At 41.5% G+C, this 26,395-nt stretch overlaps 1 protein-coding gene across 5 annotated transcripts in view; it reads left to right on the forward strand.

The window, feature by feature from the left end:
* The window catches only part of zfyve9a (zinc finger, FYVE domain containing 9a), a 37,216-nt gene that overhangs the window by 2,187 nt on the left and 8,634 nt on the right, over window positions 1-26,395 (forward strand). For 2 of the 5 annotated variants that reach the window (XM_040015643.1, XM_040015653.1), the window contains exons 2-13: window positions 9,334-9,455; window positions 10,940-11,047; window positions 12,378-13,801; window positions 14,712-14,811; window positions 16,411-16,611; window positions 17,845-17,996; window positions 20,332-20,461; window positions 20,841-20,963; window positions 22,092-22,247; window positions 23,307-23,531; window positions 25,924-26,006; window positions 26,190-26,294. In XM_040015643.1, the coding sequence (XP_039871577.1) occupies window positions 10,978-11,047; window positions 12,378-13,801; window positions 14,712-14,811; window positions 16,411-16,611; window positions 17,845-17,996; window positions 20,332-20,461; window positions 20,841-20,963; window positions 22,092-22,247; window positions 23,307-23,531; window positions 25,924-26,006; window positions 26,190-26,294 (2,769 nt within the window). In that variant the 5' untranslated portion in view covers window positions 9,334-9,455; window positions 10,940-10,977. The remainder of the gene's footprint in view (window positions 1-9,333; window positions 9,456-10,939; window positions 11,048-12,377; window positions 13,802-14,711; window positions 14,812-16,410; window positions 16,612-17,844; window positions 17,997-20,331; window positions 20,462-20,840; window positions 20,964-22,091; window positions 22,248-23,306; window positions 23,532-25,923; window positions 26,007-26,189; window positions 26,295-26,395) is intronic. The other 3 variants (XM_040015662.1, XM_040015671.1, XM_040015680.1) reach the window with 3 other exon arrangements.

A 26,395-nucleotide genomic window follows, 5' to 3' on the forward strand; every position in this document is an offset into this window, starting at 1 on the left:
GCTGTCCAGACTTTAGTCCAGGCCTGGAGGTGGATTTATCCAGAAGTAGGCCTGTCCCAGGGGCACCTTGAATAGTCATCAGCAATGGCAAATTAAAAAATGAATTTGGGACCAAAGAAAAAGCCACATCACCACCACATATCTTAACGTACATTTATTAATCAAATGGTACTAGATGGTATTTGGCAATATTAATGTGAAATTAGTTTTTTCCCATGAAGCATAAAGATATCCCACTTCATCTTCAGGTGGTTATAAATCCCAGTGAGGATGTGTGATTCGACTGATCCAACAGACGCCCGTGCAGAGACGGGCTCTCATGTGTGCAGAGATGTCCCAGATGTAGGTTACTGTATGCTTTCAGAAAGAATTACAAGTCTCCCCAATGGCAGACCAGCAGCCAGTCTCCCTGTGCTGATTTTTCTTTCTTTGTAGTGGTGGTTAAATGTAGATCAAACATGAGGGAGAAAGGAAGCTCGTAATAGCTTCTGACACGTTCTGTGAAGCAGAGCAGTTCTTTATAACAGGAGGACAGCTACTTTCCTCTTTCCTCCTGAAGGTAAATCTCAGGGGATTTAACTTTTTCAACCTCTCCTGTCAAAGAAATTATTTTATTTTTAAGCGAGCATGACCTTTCAGAGGATACAAACCTGTGGCATGTTTTCCTTTTATGTGTTTTTGCTTTTATTTATTTTGTCTTGAAGAGCAGGGAAAAAAAGCTTAAAGGAGTAGAAGGAGGAGGTAGGACAACTCCCAGTGTACTTCCAGCTTGGGCGTTAAGCATAGCACACATTACATAATAATGTGTCACTCAGTTTGGCGATCATGCTGGTAGAAAGTGATGTCAGTCTATTCTTAAAGAGAGGAAGCGATCACTTGAGGTTTCCTGTGTTCACCCTCAGTAGACGGCGTCTGGAACACGGCGGTGCTGGATGTGGAGCTAAAAACATTGTTTCTCAGGATGTGAGATCGTAGTCCTGGGAATTCTTATAGCATCAGAAATAATAGGAAATTCAACGCGTTTTTATTTTATTTTTTTAATGATTTATAACATGTACATTTTTTGTTTCTCCAAATCCAGAGTTGCCGGTTAATCTCACAGCTCCAGATAAATATCATTCTAACTCTTGAATCATCCATTGATTATTTTCATGATTACTTTGTAACAGTGTGAAAAGGGCAGCCTGTTTTCTTTAGTTTCTGTTAATTAAAAATCTTGGCCAACCACCTATTGTTTGCCTAACCATAACTTTCAAAGGCAAGTAATAAAAATGACACTTGTTATTTAAAAAATATAGTTGCAGATAATAATAAATAATAAATACATTCAGTGTTTTCTTTTTACAAAATGTTATGTCCTACTTGTTTGTGTCATGTACATGTTTGCTATGGAAAATTAATCCATCCCTGAGGACAAATTTATGCTAATCTACTTATAATTTACTACTAATACTAATCTATAGTAATGCTTCCAAGGAGCCTGAGTTTCAAGTGATCTTGAGCAATAATTCTCCTGTCTTTCTGAAGGTCTTTCAGAGTTTTTCTCTGGACATTGCCTGCTTTTTCACTCATTGTAGTCCAGTTCTTATATCTGACCGTTTTCAGAAGAATATTTTTGTTTGCTTGTTGGTTTGTTAAGCCACTTAACACTGACATTATTTATTCCAATGTAAAAAACACCCCTAACTCAAGAGGTGAAGCAGTGTTGTCTACACATAAGACAACTTGGCTAAGAACCAGTTTTAAATTGTATTTTTATGCAGTTTATGGGCAGCCTGTCACAAAGACACATAAGTTGTTCCATTTTCATTACTTAAATTTACAAAAAATACCCAAGAGAACACAGTTTGACTACACAAAATAGTATTTTTGACCAACAAGGTGTTCATGTCCTTAAGAAATGGGAAATCTAGCAAAGACCTGTCAGAAGACATTAGAAATGCATCTGGCTCCTCAGTTGATCCATCTACTGCTCACTGAAGACTTCTGTAATGATCTCTGTGGACGGTATAGCAAATTAGACAGGAACTGGACTGAAAATGGGTGAAATTATTCAGTGATGAATAAAAGTCAGATTTGGTGTTTTTGGTTCAAATCTTCGTCAGTGTGTACGAAGGAGTTGGGAAGAGAATTAGAACAACAAGTGTCTACAGAGTTATCTGTAAAGCACTGCAGAGGCTCTGTGGTGGATTGGGGCTGTATTTCTGCCAATGGTGTTGGAGATTTTGTCAAAGTTCAAGAAATTACGAATGTAAAAAAGTAACATCAGATTTTGATCCTCTATGCAAGATCATCTTTAAAACAGCTTCATTTTCAGGATGACGATGATCCCAAACACACTGCTTATGCAATAAAAGAATAGCTGGATAGAAAAACACACAATGGAACATTATCTGTCATGGATTGGCCTTCCTAGAGAACAGACTTCAATATCACTGAAGCAGTGAAGGATCATCTTGATAGAGAACAGAACAAACAGCAGCCAGCATGCAAAGAAAGAGCTTTGGATGTCCTTCAAGAAGCCTGGAGAACTATTCCTGAAGACCACTTGAATAAATTACAAGAGAGCTTAGATTTTAAAGTTTTAAAAGAGACATTAATGTTAATTCCTAACTCTGTGTTTTTATTCTTGGACAGTAAAAATGTCTGTCAGACATTCCAATTAGTTTTTTCTAATTTAAATGTTTCATTTTGTCAGAACAACATTCCAATACCAAAAAATAAGCAAAGTTTTGGGGTTTTTTTGTATCTACATATGTACTGAAGAATTATGTCAGTATAAGACTATAATATCTTTCTTTCTGCGATGGACAAAAGGAGACAGATTTTCAATGCGAGTTATTAAATGGCCATAAATACTAGGAAAATGCACAGACTTATGTTAAGTAAGTTAATGCACACTATTTGCAGACTGATTGTGCTTATGTATGCAATTACCCCCCCGCCCCCCCCAAAAAAAGGTCAAATTTTGAACCAAGAAATAGAAAGTTTGTGCATAATTGAATGCAATTAGGACTGTAGTTTATGATTGATGATTAATATACTCTGCCTTAAACCAGTGGGAGCTGGCAAGGGCTTCATATTCAGCCAAGAAAATGATAAGGAAGAAAGAAGTTATTTAATTTTTTTTCCTTTTAATTTTCTTTTGCTTATAAAGACAATTTTGTGTTTAAATCATTTACATCAATTTGCGATACTGGTCTGTGTACGCGTGAATGCAGCCATCAGCGATGGCTTCTAACCGGGTTACCGTTTGCCGTCAAACTCCCTTAAATACTTAATGAGCTGTGACCAAGTCTGAACACTTAGAAACATTTATGGAGGACATTTATTTTTAATTTCACCAGGAAATCTTGGGTCATTCTCAGGGTTCAGATGGCAAAAACACCAATTTTACTCTTGAGTAACTTTTGGCTTACAGGCACAGATTTTTTTTTTTTTTTTTTTTAACAGACTTGTAAGGGAAACACGTGTGGAAATGATAACTTTAATGATGAGCATCTAATATTTAAGGAGCCCATGCCAATGAGTGACCTAAATCCTGTTGCACTTAAATGCTGTTAGTAATGGGTTCATGGTCTTTTAATTGGTGTGACATGTGAAGTGCACGTCATACCAATTAAAGGGCCTGCTCATAAAATGTGGAGAGTAGAGGACATTTATGTGCACACATTCAGGAAATAGCCACAAATGTAACACAAAATTGTTAGAAATATACTTGTAGTAACCCATGAAATATTGAAATAGTCCAAAGCTTGTGTATAACCAAAACATAAATGTCTGATTACACTAATGATTGTAGAGGATATCCACCTCATTGGCGAGGCAGCGAATGCAGCTCCCTCTCAGGAAATAACAACAGGATACAGGAGTCGTTGTTCTGATTGCGTGGACCTAATGAACTGTTTAGCATTCTGGTATGTCCGAGCTTCCTCGCTGTTTATGCCCTTGTCTTATTTAATTTGGCTGCCGTGCCAGGCAGGTCCAGTCGGGTATGGTTTATCATGTTAGTAGCCTGATGGGCCACTTCAATATTAGCATGTCTGGCTGACACTGGAGCGTGACTGTTGGAGTGAGCCTGGAGATCAGCTGCTGGTTGCTCGATTTAAAAATAGTTCCTTGTTGTGTTTGGTACGTGTGCTCGTATTGAGCTTAACCAAAGTTTCAGTTAGGGCTGGGCAGTTAATTCGACTTTTAATCTCAACTGATTTTGATGACCAGCAGTTATGAAAATGAAATAAATTGGAAGGAACGGTTACTGATTTGCATTCATGATCAATACAAAGCTGTAGTTCTTTTCCAATTAATTAAAGCTCACACCTTTCCTTTACACTTGTGCGCTTCCACCCCTCTAAAGGTTTAGATTCATTTGCTCTTTAGTTCAGTTCTAACAAAGATGACTCAAAGAGAGCCCTAAGTTAGTAACATTGATCTAGAAAATTCTCTCACTTTCAGTTGAATATGAAGGATTATTAATGGTTGCCGTCATGAAATATCACACAGTTCTCACATTTTTGGTGGGGTGTGCCAGTTGACCGTTTCCCTGTGGCTGCTGTTCACTGCCAGCACTGCCTCCCGTCGCCCCAATCTGCACTGCCGGCCTCAGACATCCTGCGGTATAGACAGATCAGTGGTTACCCTTGAGTGATAGGCTGTTTAGGTAATAATTAAAATAATTATTCTATTTCAAATGAAATAAAATCTCTTTAAAAAGAAAACTGATTGATTGAATAAACATGTTAAATAATTAAGATTATGATACAAACCATTATTGTGCTGCCCTGCCTCCAGTCCGCTGTAAGCAATCTGTTTCAAACAGGCTCTTAAGATCTATCTATAACAGGGGTGGGCAACTCCAGGCCTCGAGGGCCGGTGTCCTGCAGTTTTTAGATATCACTCTGGGTCAACGCACCTGAATCACATGATGAGTTCATTCATTACCTCTGGAGAACTTCAAGACATGGTGAGGAGGTCATTTAGTCATTTAAATCAGCTGTGTTGGATCTAAAACCTGCAGGACACCAGCCCTTGAGGCCTGGAGTTGCCCACCCCTGGTATATAAGCAGGAAAGCTCCACCCACCTGCAGTTCAAATCTTTTGTTTACAAGGGGCAGCCAATCAGAGGAAACCTGTCTTAAAGGTAGTGAGAATGGAGCTAAAAGTGTTTGGATTGGGTTTTTTTGGTTTTGGACTTTTGTTCGGACAAAACAAGACATTTAAAAATGAACAGCACGCTGTTTAAATGAGAGAGTAAATAACATTTAAATATATTGTGTATCGAGTTTATTATTGAGGTTTATTCCGGAATAGATTAGTTTTACATTTCATGCCAGTCTGTCAAGTTATTGATGAGGCACTGATTTTAAAACCACAGATGTGCATTAGCCAAAAAAAATTTAAACACAGTGTTGTGGCCTCTCTATCAAATAAATCATTAGTGTATTGTTCACAGAGGGGTTATGATAATTATCAGCTGAGCTGTTCTATCATGCACAATCTCGATATTCTTGCTTTACTGTAGGCGGCATCACACGTTTTCTTCTTTGATGGTTTTTGATGAGTTGCAGCATGTTTGTACACAACATGTTCTTAAGAATTTGTTACTGCAGGACTGTTTTCCTCTCTGACTGACACCATTTCATGCGCATATGCCTCCTCTGAAGCATCTTTCTGAGTTTACATGTCTAAAAATATGACTTGTTCATGCACTTTGACTAAAGATGCATTATTCAACGCCTCTGCAGAGTAATTAAATCTTAATCAGGGATGGGCTCCTGTCCTTATGGAGGCGTGTCTGTGTGAGTGTGTATGTGTTTACGACAGCTCCACTGGATGCTTTTATAGTGTAAGACGGTTTTAGAAGTCTTTCATTAGGAGGGAAACTTCTCACCTGGGGAAAACGATGCAGAGGTTGGCTGAGGTTAAGACTTGGTGCTTAGATGTGTCTTCAGTTCAGCGGTCAGAGCAGGAGGTGTGAAGATAATTTGCTCTCCAAAGCGAATCACCTCACACGCTTTAGTTGTAATTTTTCCTTTTAAACTTCACTTTTTTTTTTGTTCTTTGTCTTGCTGATGCTACTTTAGTGTCCAGCAACAGCCTCCAGCTATAGACTTTATATAAAAGATGGTGGATTATAGCGCATCTGCATTCTTTCTAGTAGCCAACAGGAGGTTGACTCCTTTATTTGAAGAAGTCTGGTTGTATAAAATTTTTGACACCCCTCAACTTTGACCTCTGTCAACTTTGCTGATGTCTTATTTCATACAGAATAGTGTTCTCTTTGTAAATTACAGCGCTCAATAGAAGGACAATACAGCAGAGTGTCCTTTAAGGTTGACCTACCTTGTGATTGACAAGCTCACATGCAATACCAAAACTTCCACTATACTGGTGAACACGCACAACTCCAAGTGCTGTCACATTTGCGATATCGATTATTACAGTAAGTACTGGTTTTGGTGACATGCCTACTTAAATCATGCCTTAAATCAAACAATCAGTAAAAACATGGCACTTTTGCCTGACTAAAGTAAACAACCTCTTCACTGTGGATGTGTCCATTTCTTTTATACAGTCTATGTCGCTAGCTTTTTTTTTGTTTTGCTCATTTTTGATTCAGTTATTCGAAAAACTAGTCAATATGGCTTACATTAAAGAAATGCGTAATAAAAATGATTCTCAAAAAAGAAGTTGTTGAGATTATGCAGATAACAGTTTATTGACTCTCAGTATTTCTTAGGGTCTAGCAAAATTCAGTAACATATAGTAGTAGTAATAGTATGAAAATGAAATGTCTAACTCCTTGTTTAATGTTCTTTTTAAATCAGACAATTCCCAAACCAGTAAATAAAGCCATCGGCTATGAATTGCATGCTGTTATAATCAGTGTTGATCAAAGTCCTGCAGGCTGTTAAATTTTGTAAAAACTCACGCACCATGTAGTACAACCTAATATTTCAGTTTGTTCACTTTTTATTCAATATTTTAACTTGCGTGGCGCTTTTCCCACAAGTATAAAATCATTTAAGTTACCTGAACGCATCATTTTCCATCAGATCAAAGAGACTTTGAGCTATTTGCCCATTTTTAACCTCTTGACTTGAAAAGGGTCCAGAGTGGATTGTTTGTATACCATTAGCTCAGAGTAACATTCGCTTTCAGGAGCTTTGTATTCCAAAGTAAAGTCCCTAAAATGTTAGAAAGTAAGCCCCCAATACTCAGTCGACTCAGCTGCACAAAAGGCATGGAATGAAGCCCTGTTCCTCTTTCTGTCAGGAAAGCTCTGGACTCGATCATGTATTAGCTTTTTTTTTTTTTGGGGGGGGGTGTTCATTTTCAAGAATTTTGGCATATGAGTTTAGAGAAAATTTTCACCGCCCTGCAGCTGTGGAGTGTTTTTAAGCATGCAGTGCACAAGTTGATTGAATCATTCATCGTGTTTTAAATGTCAGTCTGACAACTTGTATTGTTCGGTTTGTTTTTACTGGCTGTGAATATTTCAGTTTTTCACCACTTTCTCAGAAAAGTAATGGAAAGCACCTCTGGTGAGCTCCAGCAGCACTACCTCAGTTTACTCCTGTTTGTAGCCGTGATAACCTCCGTCAGCCCTGTTCTTCTGACATGGTACAATCCCACATCCATATTCCATGTTTACGCTCCTGTCCGGTGCCTTTACGGTTTTGTGCTGACGTCATGCCCCCACTTGCATCTTAAACTAAGCGGGAAATATGTTGACTCTGCTCATTTCTGCGAGGCCTTGGCCCTGTGGAATATTTGGTCTCTGGTGTAATCCGTGGTTTCGTTTGTCCTTATGAGGATGACCCTGAAGTTTAACCTGGCTGTTACTCATTTGCAGCCGCACCACATTACATCCTCGCTCCAAGGTCTCCTCGTCAGCAAGGACACGTGGGGCAGGTTTACTGTACAGACTTCAGCTGCTGTCCATTCATAGCTCTGATTACCCTGTCAGGCTTTGATGGGCAATGCGTATAATAATGTGCAGCATAGCATACATGGTGATCGGCCGTTGCTGGGTATTGTTTATTAGCTTTAGTCTAAGAGAGTAGCAGCATGAATGTGAACACTAAGCTGTCTGATGTGTAGCTTCCCTTTTTATCAGCATAATAAAGTATCCGCTTGTTAACTAATCGACCCCTTTTCTGGGTCCAACTGTTTCCTGCGTTGGATGAGGCTTTCATTTAAAAAAAAGAATTAAGAGCTGCACTGACTTTTTTTCCTTTTTTCCTTGTTTGGGGTTTTTTTTTTTGTTGTTGTTGGGGTTTTTTTTGTTTTGGTTTTTTAAGACAAGAACCTCCAAAATATTCAGTTGTTATTTTTGGCCTCTCCAGCTTGTTATTAGTACTGTCTATTACCCCTTGGAGCCATGTTTTTAAGAAGACATGATGTACTCTACAGCCCATAGGCTCAAATATTTAATCTTGTCAACTTGGGTAAGATTTCAGTGTGGACGTTAACTTAAATCAGCAATACAGCCAATGAATCCACCACCAGCTGGGTCCCATCTTTGTGAAATTTACATGTTGTTCTTGATTGAGTTCCCTCTGCGTTCTCTGGATCCCTCCCACAGTCCACATAGGAAGCATATTAAGTTAACTGGTGAGAATTTGCCATAGTTAGAAATGTGAGCAAGATTGGTAGTCTGCGTGCTAGCCCTGCGATAGATTGTAAACCTGTACGCCAGCTCTTGACCCCATGACAGGGTTAAGAAACGGATGGATCTGGCTTGTTAACAGAGTGCAGCTTGGAAACAAGCTCCATTTTCACTTATTTGCCCAAACTTTGTCACACAGATTCCTGTCTCAAGACCAAAACACCGGTTACCCTTAAGTAACACGGTGTCTTTGCATCACTTGGTTCCCTGTCACTCTGTTTTTTGGAGCTGCCTGAGCCACAGGCTCATTTCAAGTGGAGCACAGAAGCATTGCAGCCAGAGATGAATTAAAACGAGTCTCTCTTTCTCCTTTTAATATCCTGCATTGGACTTTATTGCTTTTAAATATAGTGACAGACCTTTTCACAAGTACTAGACTATTAGCTAGCATTGCCCAGTACACCTTGATCAGTGTGCAATTTTGTAAATGTGTTGTTATTAGCTCCTTTTTTAAAAATGTTTAATGCAAACTGTGAGTGTGACGCCACAGTTCTCCAAGCACATGTTTACAGGGGAAAAACACGAGAAGTGTAACCTCAGCCCTAACCTTACTCGCTGTATAATAGTTAGACAGCATCTTTTTTTTTATTTTTTTTTTTTTTTTTGGCACATGAGTTGATAAGCAGCACTTTACTGAATAGTGTTTCCTCTCCTTACCTCAGGTGTGGGCGCTGGGCGCTTGCCAGACTGGGTGAGCTGAGAACTAAGACTGAAACCTGTTGAGAGAGAGAGAGAGGGGGGAAAAAAATATCACCTGGGACTGCTGAGGAGGACCTCTGTGCAGGTGAGGACTGACAGATGTGATGAAGATGAAGTGTTTATACAGGCTTTACTTTTCAAATGGATTTTAGGGTTTGTGATTCACAACATGTGACAGTGCAAAGCAGGTGTAAAACATGACTGATATACATTTGCATGCTTTTTTTATGATTTCAGCTTAATAAGTGTAAACTGTTAGAGTAGCAGTGCAGAGAATATGAAAAAGTCCCATTAAAACAATTAAATAAAATCATAAACAAAGAAGATAAAATGCAAAATAAACCCCAACTACCTGTTTTTTTTATTTTATTTTTCTGCTATCATTCAAAACATTTCCCAGGCTTGTCACTTTAAAGCAGAACTCCAGTGTTACTAAGTAATATTACAACAGGCACAAGCTGTGTTTTTTTGTTTTTTGTTTTTTGTTTTTAAATTTACCTGCACACCTAACCTGCTTAGGTATGCAGCATGAGTTACCATGGCAATGCAAAGTGAACCACCTTTGTAATACTAAAAAGCAAAGATTAAACCTGAAGATACTTCACTAAAGCCCCAAATCCTGCTTCAGAGTACAGGCCTGTGGCTTTAAATGAACAAAATATTTTGTCTGCATGACTCACATGTTAAACGCGTTACTCTCTGGGTTAGACTCACAGCGTTTGTAACACTGAAAGCTTCATTTTGCATTATTAACAAGCTATGAGCAAATTAGAGAGTATTTCCTTGCTCTGAAGATCCTCAGATCTAAAAGACTCGGTATCCTTTCTAAAGTTGACAACTGCAACACGTTTTTTGCTAAAGTCTACCTCTATACCCTCACCTCTCGGCACTTTTCTGTCACAGATATCTGCAAAACAAACTCTGCATGCTGCATCTGCATCTCACAGAGCTTGAAATGTGTTTACTGTGCAATATTAAAAACGCACAGTAATCAAACATGGTTTTAATGACGCAAACCTTTGGCAAACTGCAGCATTGTCACTGTGGAAACCACCTACCGTTCTTCCTGACTAATTGATGTCCAGAGTTTGGCAGTTTAAAAAAAAAAAAAGCAGACAAATGGTTGTCAGATTTATTAATATTGAAAATAAGCTTAAGTCTTAATGTAGCAACATTGATAGGACGGGCCTGCTCTCTTTAAAAATGAGGCGAATAGACATAAGGGACATTGAAACACCTTTCCTTACATTGAAGTCAGTTTGGCTACTTCATATCCTGACTGTCAGCTTCAGTTGGGAAATTTGCTAATCAGAAAGATTTAGACCATGCCCACATGTCTCTGTCATTATCCCTGTGACCTCAGAGTAATCATTAAAGAGAGAACTGCTTGGGAAGGAAATGAGGAGAGAGAAAAGGGAGTTGGAGAGGCTGTTTCTCCTCAGTCAAATGATATTGGAGTGAGGAGAGGATATAGAAAGGAGATATGATTCTGGCCGTGCGAGGCATTTACATATGGTATGGAAATGTGACAGAATCTGGCATTGAGGACACATTTGCTGCTGCTCTTAGGTTCACACGGCCGTCAGCAGGGTGGAGCTTCCTGACCCATGGAGAATTACTTCCAGGCCGAGGCCTTCAACCTGGACAAGGTGCTGGACGAGTTCGAGCAGAACGAAGGTGAGCTTTAATAGATGCAGACAGCAGACGAGGACAAGCGGTGAGTCATTGCGGACGAGGAAAGGCAAACAGAAAAGGAAGAGCTGCTGTCAGCGTGCCATTGCACAACCTCTGAGAGTAAATCATCAAGGTGTCAGAAAATCAGCCACCGCCCATTAAGTCTGAGTAACATTCACAGGTGGGGATTGAGGGCGGGCCACGAGGGGATAGGATTAATTGAATTTCCCATTTCCCTTAGGCTTTGAGACATCGTGTAACTGGTGCAAGACAGGAGGGTTGGCTGTTTTCATCACACTTAATGATCCCAAAAGTGTGTCGGAGCCTTTTTGGAGACTCTGTGATTTCACAGTTTATTTATGGTAATTGTGAAGTAAACACTGCATTACTGAGCTGTGTATCTGCATTCTCTCAGCATTCCAGCACAAATGCCTGTTATAGGAAAAAAAAGGATGGCTCTTCTTCTAAATTTGTCTTCTAAAGTCCTGCAGATCCATGGGCACAAAGTAGAGTTTAATGTTACTGTGAACTTGGTGTGTATTTTGTCTGTGTGTGGTTATCTATGACCTCTGTCAGAGATCCAGCTTGGCAGATTAAGTGTGTGTGTGTGTGTGTACGCTGCACACTGAAACAGCTTAGCATGAACTGCAGCGGATGGAGGCGAGAGCCGACTGTGTGAGGAAGTCGGTTTAAAGAAATATTTTAAGAATTTCTACTTGTATTACACAGCAGTTATATGTCGGCTTGACTGATGGCTCCCAGGGGCGAGCGAGCCATTTTGGCCCACTTTCTCAGAATTTCCCAGTCCATCCACACACTAATTTCCCACTCCATGCCAACCTCATTTCTCAGTTCATCCCCTGCTTTGTTCCTGCCATTTATAGCTTTTTCGATCACCTGGAAGTGTGTATCTTTGTATCAGTTCTCTGTGGCTGTTCTTGTGAGGCTGCTCAAGGGTTCATGATCTCCTAACCACTTCCTCGTATTTCAGATTTCATGTGTTAAGCAGGAAATTGGAAGCTGTTTGGAGAGTGTAGATAAATGGTTGTGTCCGGCAAATGCAAAGTGGAATAGGGGACTACATCAAGACAAATATTAATTTATGTCTTTATAGATATTAAATGGTGCAGACTTCATAAGACCAAGCATGAGCACCAATTTTTCTGACATGAGGATGACAATACCAGTTTAGACATTAATATTTTGGTTGATTTAGTAAAAAAAAAAAAAAAAAGTTGTAGATATAATTTGTGAGTACATTAAAATACGTTCAAAGAGCTTCTGCTGAGATCCATACAGTCTTTCATTTTCCTTTTTTCTTTTTTCTCTGCAGATGAGACGGACACTCCCATTCTTTCAGATGCTAAGTGGACCCAGATCCTGGCCCCACCAACCCACATGCTCTCTTTGAACCCTGCGCTTGCTCACGCAGACCTCAGCCCCCGGGAGAGTCCCCTGTCATTTAAGACCCTCCCCGACTCATCCTCCACCCCTCCCTCAGGGGCTGATCCGAAAAGGCATCCTGGTCCCGAACCTCCATCCTGGGCAGAGGAGAGGCCGGCAGACGTCCACAGCCCTCCCCTCCCCCAGCCCAATATCGGCAAACTGGTGGGCACCGACGACCTCTCGCCGCCCCCTGTGACGGCCTCTGACAACGTGGAGAATGGCTGCCTGTCCAGTCCACAGCTGGATGCCCTCAGCAAAGAGATAAGTTCTCCTGCAGACATCCAGCTTGGTGATTCTGGCCAGGAGACTAAACGTGAAGAGACAGCTGCCTCGTCCGGAGGAGGAGGCTCGTCTGTCAGTCACACTCGCTTCAGCTTTGAGGTTGGATTACAGGAACAAACACCCTCCACAAAAATTCTCCCAAATGTGGAACACACGGCACAAAATGGGGATGATGGCAGTTCAGCTGCCTTACAGGACTTTGGCCTAGAAACGCAAACTAGAATTTTAAAAGAGGAGCAAGGGGAAAGTCTCCTGAATGGAAGCAGGGTTGTTCAGAGTGGGTGTGAGTTGGAGGAGAATGGTGCGTCTCCTTCGGACAAGGTTGGGCTGGAGAAGGAAAGGAGATGTGGTCCAGAGGGACAAGTAGACCAGCACCACAGAATAGCAAATCTTCCAAATGGTTTGGAACAGGAGAGCGGGACCAGCTCTAAGCCTCAGGAGGTGGAAGAGAGGGTAGAGGAAGGTGTTTCCCCCTCTCCTGTCCCCTCAAAAGAGGACTCTGTAACTGAGGAGAAAGAAATGGAGGAGAGCAAGCAGGAAAGCGGCGAGGGAGGAGCGGGGGGATCGGGTTGCATCCAACCAAAACTCAACAACCGGCTGCAGCCAGTCAGCATTCCCTATGGAGGCGCCCGACCCAAACAGCCCGTCAGCCTCAAGCTCCAGATCCCACAGCCGTTGTCGGGCCAGGTGCAGAACCTGCTCAGTCCGTCTGCCGCCAACAAGAACAAGAACCTCGAAAACCAATGCCGGAAAGGCACACCCTCCGAAACGTCGCCTGGCGGGACTGACCAGAGTGCAGTCAGCGTGAATGGAGAGGGCATCATCCACTCTCCATCCCTCATACCCCCAGAGAGCCCAGACAATGATCTCCAGGCAGGGCAACAAGGTGCTCTGTGCAGGAAACCTACCAGCTCTCTGGGAGAGGTCGCCCCTGTGTGGGTGCCTGACTCCCAGGCTCCAGTCTGCATGAAATGTGACGTCAAGTTCACCTTCACCAAGAGGAGGCATCACTGCAGGGCCTGTGGCAAGGTCAGTGGTGTACTAAAACTGTGCTAATCTAACCCATAAAGAGCAGTCTAGCTATAATGAGCTGTTACACAACAGTGTATCTCTGTGATTATGTTGTTTTTGATGTTTAATAAATCTCGTAAGTGTGCACCAAAAGTAGGCAGTGTTTTAATATTGAGCAAAAACAGAAACAGCGAGATGGAAAAACATGTGGAAATAGCTTTGATAGATGAAGGAGATAAATTTAATGCAGGGCTGTGATAGACGCTTTCCTCTTTAGGCATTTACTTGCTGATAGTTGGGCAGGTAGCTTTATAGCATTATGCCCACCCACACACACAAAGCAGGTTGTCTGCACTGTGCTCTAAGCTGAAGATGCAGTCGCTGACAGTGCAGTGGAAAAATCGGCGGACTGCTACTTAATTTCCCATGGTAGTAAACAAAATCACACACGCTCCTTGCCACTTGAGCAGGGGGGAGCTGGCACTGCAGTAATACTAACACCTGCACTGGGGCTGCAAACAATAGGCGCAGCGGGAACCTCGGTGCACCCTCCACCACAGTGCTAGATCCACAACTAGATTATAATGGTGCTGCGTGGCTCTGAAATTAAAAGGATCATCTACCCTCTGTCTAATTATTTAAAGTACATGATACTGGAAAATGACACGTAATGAGGTACTAATCCATTGAAAGAAAAGTGTCGTGTACGCAGCTGCAGCTCATTGAAGCGCTGGCTCAGTACATGAAATCAGTGTCCATAAAACGCTACATTTCCTGCACGTTTAATGACAACTTTCTGGACGTTCTTTAATTAAAAAAATAATAATAATAATTTTTACGTTGAAGGTGATGATGTCATGTTGGAGGTTTGGTCATTTGTAGGATTCTGGTGTGGATTATTTTTCTGTCTCTCCGTGTTGTTTTTAAGGTGTTCTGTGCGGCGTGTTGCAGTCTGAAGTGCAGGCTCACGTACATGGACAGGAAGGAGGCTCGTGTCTGTGTCACCTGTCACTCTGCTCTGACAAGTGGTGAGCATCATTGCAAGTACTGCAAGGTTTCTTCTTTGCAACTTATGAAATCAGATGTTAGAGGTGTAAATTGCTAAGTGTTTCCTCCGTATCCTTTTAATGAATTTAGTATGTCCAGATAAAACCTTTGTCCAATTTTACATTTTCTTTATTTGCAGTCACACAGTAGACAGCGGTATATAAAATCATCTGTGTTTATACAGCTTTCCAGTGTAATTCTGCTTAGAAGTTTGTTTCTTTCTTTTTACATAATTACAGAACACAAAAACAGACCATGGAGTATTACTTGCTTTAAGAAAGAGAGAAGAATTGGAGAAATAAAAGTGAAATAATTTATAAGAGACTAATAATAGAATAAATAACAAGATTAAACAGTAATAGGGACTTGGTAAGATGGGCTTTCTCTCTCGTGGGATCTTATGGAAAAAGCAATTTGTTTTTATTTATTAATTTTTCTCCACATTATGAAGATTGCATAAGCAACACACAGGTTCTCTAAGGCTGGGGCACCTGGCTTTAGAAATGCGAGCCGCTAAACTCGCAGATAGTTTGTTTTTGCATTTGCAAATCCAAAAAGAAAGTCTTTCCAATTGAAAACCAAACTTGTTCTGAATAAAGTGTCTAATTTTGCATGACGTTTGCACCACAAAGTTTGAAAACTTTTGAAAAGCCTGAAATCCAGTTCAGCAAGTTGTACTGGAACAGTGCATGACATAATATACAGCAAAACAAAACAAAGCATCACAGCTTTATGCAAAAGTAATCCAGTAAATGCTTCAGAAGAAATAAAGATCGGTTCAATAAACAGAGTAAAGGAACAGGTGTATTGAAAACCTGATTTGAGGCGACAAAACAAAGCGTGTAAACGAAAAGGTTACGAAGCAGAAACACGAACGGTTTTTGACCATGCAAAGAGAAGATCAAAGAGAAGTTGATCAGAGCTTCTTAATGAATAAAAATGCGATCTGTCCAAAGGTTCAGTAGTTAGCAGCAGTTTGATTTTATCTCTAATGTGGCGCAGCTTCTGTATAGATAAATCATGTTTACAGCACACATTTTGACACATCGTGCTATGAAAGGAATGGGTGATATTAATGACTTTAATTATCAGTGCAGGTCAGTCCAGGTTCACTGATTAATGACTTAATAATGAGTTTTAATAATAATGTTGTTCGTTGGCGCCTTTCAAAGGATTCAAGGTCACCTTAAAACACAAAATGAACAAGAACAGCATTAAAAGAGATTTAAAATCCAAGAATACTATGAATGTAAAACGTACAAAACAAGATGGTTACAGCTGATATGCTAATGTAAACAGATGGGTTTTGTGCTGCGATTTAAAGAGTGTCAAAGAGTCTAGTTGATAAGCTGAGGTGAAGCACAGCTGTAGGCTGTAGCAGCTTTAAGGCTGAAGTGAAGACTTACAGGCCTCATTAGAGAAAATAGTAACACCTGTGAATTTTGTGCTATGAAGGAGGACCTGCTTACAGGAAAGCCTTCTAAATTCCCCAAGAATTCTCCTGGTGTGAAAAATGTCTGTGTACTTATGTAACGCACGTCGACTCCTAATGTTTACCGGTGCCATTTTCTCTCTGTCAGCTCAATCATGGGAGACGCCGGCTGCTGCGAGCAATCAGAGTCCAAACCCCAACAACCCAGCCGAGTACTGCTCCACCATCCCCCCTCTGCAGCAGGCTCAGGCCTCTGGGGTGCTCAGCTCGCCCCCTCCAACCGTCATGGTGCCCGTGGGAGTCCTGAAGCAGCCTGGCAACGAGGGTACGACCTTTACGGCGAATAAAAGTACTCTTATGCTAACATCTTTTGTAACCCTTGAAAGTGACACTTTGTCCTCTGCAGATTTTTCCTTATATGCTGATATTTCATTTACTGTGTGTGTGGATGTGTGGGGGGGGAAATCTCAATGACAGTTTTAGCTTTTAACAGTCGATATAAATCGTAATGTAATCGATATATTGTGCTGTTTATTTCAAAATAATCATTTTTATGGCTCAGTGCACTACTTTCCCAACTGTTTACATTTCTAAATGATCACATTCACCCCACATCAGGCAGTAGTAGCTATGAAATTCATATGTCGTCCTCCCCCAAGTAAATTTTAATTAAAAATCCAAGGTAGTCCACTTAATTACATTTCTTTCTTAAAATAAATTGACTAGTAGACAAACAATTTATTTATATAGCGCTTTTCAAAGACAAGAGCAACTGTTTTGTGGAAAATAATCACACAAAAATTAAAAAGAATGTCCCGAGAATATACATTTAAATGAAGAAGACAGAAGATTATTACATTGCAAAATAATTGATCAATAATACAACAATAATTGATCAATTGATCAACAGCTGTACAAGAAGCAAAAGACAAAATGTAGACTGCTCAAAAGCCAAACTGCCATAAAACATGTTCTTGGGATAGTAACAGATATGTTTCTAAGTGATTTTTCAGTCTGTATGACCTCCAGACCTCCCACAGGTCAGGCTGCACAGCCTCAAACACTCCACCGCCACGTGTCTGTCTACTTTCAACAGCATACTGAAAAATTATGTATTTTAATATGCTCTAAAATCCTCTAACTTCACGTTGAAGCACCACAGATTTCCTGCTGCGAGGAAGGTGAAATCCAAGGTCAGAGGAGAGGTCAAAAACTCAAATGGAGATGACATAAGATTCGAAATTGGACAGTTGAATTTCATGCTTGATATCAAACTGGATGAACAGTTTAGGAAAATTGGCATCAACCTACTTCAGTTGGCTCATTTCTGCCAAAATTCAGGGGTCGAAGTGCCTTTTATATTTATGTTATTCCAGGTTTCAGTTAAAAACTTTTTGTCAACCAATACCCTTAAGTGTCCTTTTCGGTTTTAGCCCCACAAAATCATTTGTGTGGCTTAATTTATTTTGAAAGAATTATGGCTGTAGCCCAGTGTAATCATATTAAATAATCGCGATCTCAGCATTGACCAAAACAATTACGATTGATGCTTTTAATTTGACAGCGTGTCTTTGACATTCAGGGTCCGTCTCACGAGAGCAGAGGAGGGTGTGGTTCGCCGATGGAGTCCTACCCAATGGTGACGCAGCAGAGTCACCCAAACCGCCGACCTCCAGCTCGGCTCCTTCGCAGTCACTCGCCATCAATAAATCCTCCACCTCTGAGTCCACTGAGGTAGGCTTGGCAGCCCCAACTAATACTATTAGGTTAGCTATGTATGGCCCTATTTGCTACTCTGCATTTTGCTGATGGGAGTCACAAAGAACTCTTTATGTGGTATTGTTGGTGGTATGCTGGCTCGGTCTCAGACTGTGACAAACAGCAGTAGGTCAAAGGAAACATTCCTTGTTGCATTATGAGAATTAGAAAATCCACTTGATTGAAATGCTTAAAGCTGGAATGTGCTTTACTCGGGTCACTCAGCTTGTTTCTAAGTGGATAACAGAACAGTAAGCCGTATCCGGTTGTTTCTGTGGTTTTGGTGTATCGAGCATCAGCTGTCAGGATGATTCATGGCCTCTGAAACAAAGTGACTCCCTGTGAATCCCAGAAAGCCTTATTATGCTTTGTAGACAGAACGTGAGCTTAAAACCAGACTTTAACATGTGAAAGTCAATGTGAGAATTCAAGTCTTGGTGAATTTGATGCCAGAAATTCTTCACCAGAGAAGACGAGCCCTTTAGTTTGACCGGAGCACACGAAAGGCATCTGCTGTGCATTCATGACTGTTTTCATGGTTTGCTTCTCAAATAAAAGCGACTAACCTAAAAAGGGCAGAGTGAGAGAGGCTTTGGTTCAGGCCAGAAGAAAAAGACCCTCAATCAGTTTTTCATTTTACTTATCACAGGGAAGAGTACGATGGAGCCAGTGAAACGAGTTAGACGATGTCCTCTGCCGCTGTGGAGGAGCTTTATCAAATCTGACAAAATGACTCAAGCAGCATAAGTAATCACATTTTGGTAGATTTATAACAGACCGGTCGCAAAGTCTTTGAAACAAGGTCGAGAGCAATTAATATAAGATGCTATTAATTTGTATTGAGCTTGTTCAAGAAACTTAATGTCGAGATAGCTGTGGTCTCTAATGTCGACCCAATATTTGTCTTTAAATAAAATTTAAAGGGACTTCATTGTGTTAGTTTTCCAGTGTGACGATTTCATTTTTGCAATCTAGTAAAGTAGCTTTGCATGAATTACGGGTCATAATAATCCTTATTTATCTTGTAGACTGTAAATAAACGATGAGTGTAGCCACCACCAGGAGTAATGCAAGAGGCTACCAGGATATAACATTAGTCTTTTGGCCACTGCTACATTATTATTATTATTATTATTATTTTTTATGGACAGAAAATGTTCATATTTGGACAAGAAGGTGGAATGCTAAGTTATCAGCTAATGCTCACAATCACGGTTAGCAAGCTGCATTCATAAAGTATAGGGTTGCAATGTACAGGCACTGAGCAGTGCCAAGTAACAAACTAATAAAGTATTCCAACAGGAAGCCACAGGAATATTAGAATTCTCCAAAAGGCACCAGCAGCACAACTCTGGTCTAATTCAGTGGCACACACAGCGGTCAGCTGTAGCACCTGTCAGTCAAGGGAGCTACGGTTCCAACTTTAAGCCTTAGAAAAGTCAAACAAATGAGTAAAGTGGAAAAAAAAAAAACCACCATCACACACATACAATTGTAATGAAATGTCCACACCAAACAAAACCATGTTTATTTATTTTTTATTGCAGGCTGCAAACGGGTATGCCAGCTTTCTTCTGATTGGCTGCCCCTCAGAAAACAGACAGAGCGGTGTGTGGCTGGCTTCAGCTCACAGGGATTAATCATAATAGATGCCTTTTAAATCTCTCAGGCTAAATTGTTTCGGATCATTACTGAACAGTTCAATAAATGTAAAAATCACATTGGCAAAAATATCCAAGGTAAAGTTTAAAGAGAAGTGAATGAGTTCATAAGGAGTCGCCTGTCTACACATCCAGCGGAACAACAATTAGTATTTTTGTGGAGTTGTTTTCTGCCCACCTGATCAGCGTGGCTCTAATTTCTACTCCCTTACCCTCTAACCGGCTTTCAGCTGCTGAGTACTCCACTCTGTTACTCCACAGCGGCGTGACTGTGCTGTAAAAGCAGTCTTAGTGAACTAGATGGTGAAGTTATGAGATGCTGTCGAAGCTGTGTGACTCATGCTCTCCACCTGCTAATATTGATCATTGCAGCTTTAAGGATATAAGGGACCAAATGGCTGAAATGTCAGTTTTGTATTGTTTCAAGTATTTTTCTTCTTCTTGGATTATTTTAAAGAGCACTGCTGATATTTAAATCCAACCTGCTCTGTTATTAATATATAGTTACACTTAATGCTTGTTGAACCTGTTCTGCCAATAGTCTCAGCCGTAGTTCCTGAGTATTGTCTGTATTATTACATCTCACTGTGTGTTATAACCTTCAGTACATCTAACTCCACACCCCCCCCACCTCTTCTCTCCACCCTCAGGCAGCCCATACCCCTGTTGCCCCGGTGGGCAGCCCCGTGGGCAGCTCTCTCAGCCTGATCCCGGAGGACGGGCTCCCTCCCATCCTCATCTCCACCGGAGTCAAAGGAGGTACGGGAGGCCACATCACAGGTGCTTGCCCTCATCCCCACCGTTCTGCTGCCTCCTCATTGCTCCGTCAGCTGCCGTTTTTGTGCTTTTCTTAAATGTTGTTTCTCTCGTGCTTATACCGTCACCGCTCATGTTTCGACCACTCATTGCTAAGAGGGGGCGGGAGGGTGGGTTTGAACACGGTAATGCTGTGGTTATAAGTGATTGCTTGGGAGAGTTTTTAGCTGCTTCCTAATTTGATTTTGTACTCATTTTACCATCTTCAACCCTCTCCTCCTCTCTCTTGATTCTCATTCTGACATCACCGTCTCTCATTCTCCGTTCCTCTCATTTATCTTAACTTTGCCTTGACTCCTCCCGCTACCTGTTTCTTCTTCTACTCCGCTCCGACCACCTGCAGATTACGCAGTGGAGGAGAGGCCGTCGGAGATCGTCCTCATGCAACAGTTGGAGGAGGGAGGCCCAGACCCACTGGTCTTCGTGCTCAACGCGAACCTGCTCGCTATGGTCAAGCTTGTCAACTGTGAGTTAAAGCACTGCTCTGGGGGGAGGATTTTTGGGGGTTTTTTAAAAGAAGAAGAGCAGCAGTGAGCGTAGAGTCAGACTTCTAAATTAATAATTTTTTGATGACAAAAGGGGAAAAAGGCAAAATACATATTTGGACTATATACATTTTTTATGATGGCTGATTTTAGCTCTCTTTTTTTTCTTTTCTTGTGAATTACTGAGTAGCCATGCTCAAACATGCTCAACTGCCTGAGGAGTTCTTCGCAGCCCTTCTCAGACGTAGAATATGTACTGCCTGGTTCACTTACTGTATCTGTTAAAGTAACAGCTTTTTGTCATTCACACACACACAGCTCGGTTACACAGATGTTCATTATGCATTCATTCAGACATTCCTGAAAGAGCTGCCATGCTAATGCAGTGTGTGGCGTATAAGAAGAAATGCCACAATACTACTGAATAATACTCATAAATGTGTATCACAAATCATGATTTATAAATGTTGTCTCATACCATTTGTCTCATACATCAATACTTTGCATTATGTATGACAGTTTTAAAAATCTGGATTGCAGAGTTTCTGGGTTAAGCCAATGAGGAGCGTCTTAATAATAATAATAATGGATTGCATTTATATAGTGCTTTTCCACTATTCAGTCACTCTTACATTCACACACTGGTGGAGGCAAGCTACAGTTGTAGCCACAGCTGCCCTGGGGCAGACTGACAGAAGCGAGGCTGCCATATCTCGTCATCGGACCCTCTGGCCAACACCAGTAGGCGGTAGGTGAAGTGTCTTGCCCAAGGACACAACGACCAAGACAGACAGAGCAGGGGATCGAACCGGTAACGTTCTGGTTACAAGATGAGCTTCCCAACCCCCTGAACCACATCTCTCTAAAATGACCAGGAGGGGGCAACACCTGTGGTGGCCCCCTACTGACAGCTTTCAAGTTAGGGTTGTGTTGTTTGTAAAACGTGTTATGAATATGTTGTTCGGCCTGACTGTATATGGTGGTTCTTCTGATTTTTTTATTTTTTATTTTTTAATGGATTATTATTCATATAAAACATGTTAGATCACTTCCGTAAAGGGGCCTCTAATGTAACTGTGCCCTGACACGTTTTCCCTCTAACCCCACAGACGTAAACAGGAAGTGCTGGTACGTGACGACTAAAGGGATGCATGCCGTCGGCCAGGCCGAGGTCGTCATTCTCCTCCAGTGTCTGCCAGATGAGAAGACCATCCCCAAAGACATTTTCACCCACTTTGTGCAGCTCTACCAGGAGGCCCTCAGTGGTAAGAACAACATTAGCAGCTCCACCAGGATGCTCTCATTTCCACCTGCACCGTGGAGCCACTCATTAGCGGTTCTGTCTAGAGTCCACAGGTGGGGTGTCTCAGTCGGGGGCCTGCCCTGTTAAAAATGAGCAAACTCTAAATGTAGTGCACAAGAGGAAAATGTCTGAGCTCTACTTTTTGCTTCATAGAGACCACAGGTGCGCCCACTCGAGCTCAATTTGGAAATCGGGTTACCGTCCAACACTGCTGTGTCTGGTTCATGAAAAATGTTCCAAACATTAGCGTCCTGCTGTCAGGTTGCGTCCCTCCAGGCGTGACTCCTCGCCACCGCTTTGCAGTTCGTTTTTTCTTTTCTTTTTTTAACCTCCGTATGCTGCAAAGCAAAAACTGCTAATATCAGCTGACTTTGACGGCTCGCTACCCTCAGGCTGTTTCCTTTTTCATATTCACACTGGAGCAGTTTCAAGTTTGTGGATGGGAGCCATATTGTTTGTGTCTGTCTCGATTAGGTCTGCGTCCGTCAGGCCTCGAGAAGAAGTGCTGGCTTTAGCAAGTCCTAACTGCTGAGCTTTTTCCTGCCATTAGGATTATTATGTTATGTGCCATTTAAAGGCGTGGATCTATCCCACAGATAATTAGAGACATGAACCCTTTTATGGGTAAAATTAAGTTGTAGAGTGAGCAGGCGAGCCTTTGGTGTAGAACTTAATGCAGACTAAACAAGGCTGCTTAGCCACACTGAGTAATCCCTGAGCCTTTCATATCTGTCTCCTCTTCTCAGGACCAAAGCTCTTCCCTTCTTAGCTTTTCATTTGTGCTCATTTTCTTACTTTATTTTTTTCTTCCTCTTCATCTTTTTCAATTTCCTGCTTTTTGCATTCCCTGCTTTTTATTACATTGCTCCCAAATGCCTCTTGCATTACTCCTCTATTTTCTCTTTCCTCCCTGCTGTGCTTTTCCTCTCTAATTCAATCAACCCCTCCTCTTCCACGTCCTTCCATTTCTTATATCACTAACCCCTCTCATTCCCCTTATTTTTCTTCTGCTTCTTTTAAGGTAACGTGCTGAGCCACCTGAGTCACTCGTTCTTCACGCAGAGCTTCCTGGGCAGCAAGGAGCATGGCGGCTTCCTTTACATCAGCCCTTCCTTCCAGTCGCTGCAGGACCTGCTCCTGCCCAACCCGCCCTACCTCTTCGGGATCCTCATCCAGAAATGGGAGACGCCCTGGGCCAAGGTCTTCCCCATCCGCCTCATGCTGCGGCTGGGAGCAGAGTACCGATGTGAGTTGAGAAGAATACGAGGCTCCGTACTGTGCCGTCACGGTGATTAAGAAGTAATAATGATGTGATTATGTTGCTTTAATGGCACTCAGACATGTTGCTAAAGAGCTGAAGTTCCCATTTAGTTTGATATGCAAAGAAAATGAAGCTGAGCAGTTTAAAAGCACAGACAAAACAATCCCAGATGTTGGATGTGATTTACAAATCTGCCCTTACACTTTGTGCACATTTGTTTTACCCACAAAACCTGTTCGTCACTATTTTTACCAGATTTTTTTTTTTTTTTTCTTTACGGTGTGGACAGACTTCCTCAGATGATTCATATGCACAAATGATAAAGGTGCGGGCGTCTTCGGTGTCTGACGTGAAAGAACGGTGGACATATCTATGGCTTTTCCTCCAAACACTGGTCCTGTGTGGCACAGTGAGGGAGGCTCAAAGTGTAGCCAGAAATTAAGGAGGGCTGTGTCACAATATGACCCCTGCTGCCACATCTGGTCACTAACCAACCAAATACCTTGACAATTAATGCAAAAACAAACTGAATATATATAGAAGCAAAAGATTCAAAACAAAAAGTTTGTTAGAAGAAGAAAATTGGGCTGTTTCGGCAGCAGGAGCTTGTTTGTAAGAATGCGTTCTCCAGCTGTTGTCTTGAACCATCCCAGGAGGGCATAGCATGGAGAATAATGGCAGCCGCACTTTTCGGCTTCAACTCAGCAGGTATCATCAACGTTCAGTCAACACACATCAAACTTTTTACCGAACTTTATTAGATCCAAGCCACACAGGCTAATGTGCTGTGAACTTATAAATCTCTTAAAATCACTGAGGTGACTTAAATGCTTTTTTGTTAACTAAAGGCAAATAAAACACTATTGTTTTAATTTTCCAAGGCATAACATTTTTTTCTTGACTTCTCTCAAACATCTTCACTAGTTTCTTAATAATACACCTGTTTCCCTATTGGAGTTTCTCAATCGGCGTTATCCACACATACAACACCCGGTTGCCAGGGAAAAGTGAATTGCTCATATTACTTCCTGTTTAACAGACATTTCTGCACATTTTGTCATTTTGTAGTGTTGCTGGGTACATCACTTCAGTTATGTTTGTTTCTTTTGCTGTACTTCACAACCACAGTCACCTCAAGGTGCTTTATGTAATAAGGTAATATTAGAGAGAAAGATGATCCCTGTAAGAGCAGAACTTGGCTATGGTGGGAAGGAAGGAGTCTGTTTTAGGAGGTAGAGGCTTCAGAAATTTGAATTGTGGACTGAAGTGAAGTGGAGACGCAGCACATGTTTGTAGGATTGAGTTAAAATGAGCTGAGGTTACTCCAAAAAACGTTGCTCCTATTTCAAGCTTAGACAGCACTGAGGTCCCTGGGAACATTAAGTGTGTGAGTATCCTGTAATGGTCTGTTGGGTCTTTATGGTAAAATATTAAGATCTAGAGAACTTAGTATGTCAGCTGACTTCATATCATGGCTTCCCACATGAAGGAGGGATTTAACGGCGACGCTGCTTTCACCAAATCTTCTTCTCTCACAGCCAGACCTGCCAGTGCCGAGCACCGCCCGCTCGGCTCTGTGAAGCGCCTTGTCTGCATCCAGCGAGCACGGATAGAATACATTAACAAAGCCGCACACAGTCGAAGCTCTTAAACACAAAACAGTTGCGCAGCCATGAAATCGGCCCACCACACAAACGGCGCTCTTCTCCACGCTCTCACCTCTTACCTCCGGCGCTGACCAGCAGAAGGCCGAGAGACTCGTCAGCACGAAGTGCAGATTGAGGCTGAGCTTTATTTCTTTCTTTGCTAATGAGAGTTTATACTGAGATCTCTTTTTCCCCGGCTGTTTGCAGTGATAAGGCTAAAAATAGTCATCTAAGAAGCTTTAGTTGCTGAAGGAAATAAGCAGCTGCTGTATTTTTTATTTATTTATTTTTTCACTTGTGGATTAGGAGTTCACTGTGTGTGATGCGTGGGGTCTCTTGTTCTGCTCATTTGCATTTATGGATGAAGAGGAGGAAAAAAAAGAAGTTGTGTAACATTGAAATACCTGGAAAAAACCTACAGACCACAAAGCCCCGGAGCACTAATGAAATAAAGAAGCCGCTATTTTCTGCTGCTTGCTAATTCATAAGGAGTCGTCACAGCAGGGGAGCCACGTGTTTGATTTGGCAGCTTTTTGCGCAAGATTTCTGACACAACTCCAGAGGGATTTCTGTCTTCTGTCTCCTCTGAGTTCTTTCACTTTTTAGGGGATTGTGTAATGAAATCAGCTGTGAAATTGTTTTGAAAATAGCAAAAAATATAAGTCCATGAAACCACATTTGTGGAAGAGGAAGATTCTCCTGTAATCACCAGTAATCATTGTGTTCTGCAGTTTATCCGTGCCCGCTGTTCAGCGTTCGCTTCAGAAAACCGCTCTTTGGAGAGACCGGTCACACCATCATGAACCTGCTGGCGGTAAGTGATTTGTTTTTCTCTTCCTGAGCTCACTTTTTAATTATTTTAAAGGTTAAAGAGCCCCCCGCTATATGCTGGGTATGTAAACAGGAATGTAACCATTCAAGTGATTTGTTTGTTATGATGTTCATTTCAGTTCATTTATGTTGTTCTTTTTTTTTTTCTTTTTTTCCACTGTCCCAGGACTTCCGTAACTACCAGTACACGCTGCCGGTGGTCAAAGGTCTGGTTGTGGACATGGAGGTGAGGAAGACGAGCATCAAGATCCCCAGCAATCGCTACAATGAGGTGAGCGCCCGTCCGGTTGTATTTATTTTCAGAAAATAATGATAGAGAAAATGATAAAGATTTCCACTTCATAGTGCTGCTTTTTCACTCATTCTACACAC

The sequence above is a fragment of the Simochromis diagramma genome, unplaced genomic scaffold (genome assembly GCF_900408965.1).
Source record: "Simochromis diagramma unplaced genomic scaffold, fSimDia1.1 OVJJ01000205.1, whole genome shotgun sequence".
NCBI lineage: Eukaryota > Metazoa > Chordata > Actinopteri > Cichliformes > Cichlidae > Simochromis > Simochromis diagramma.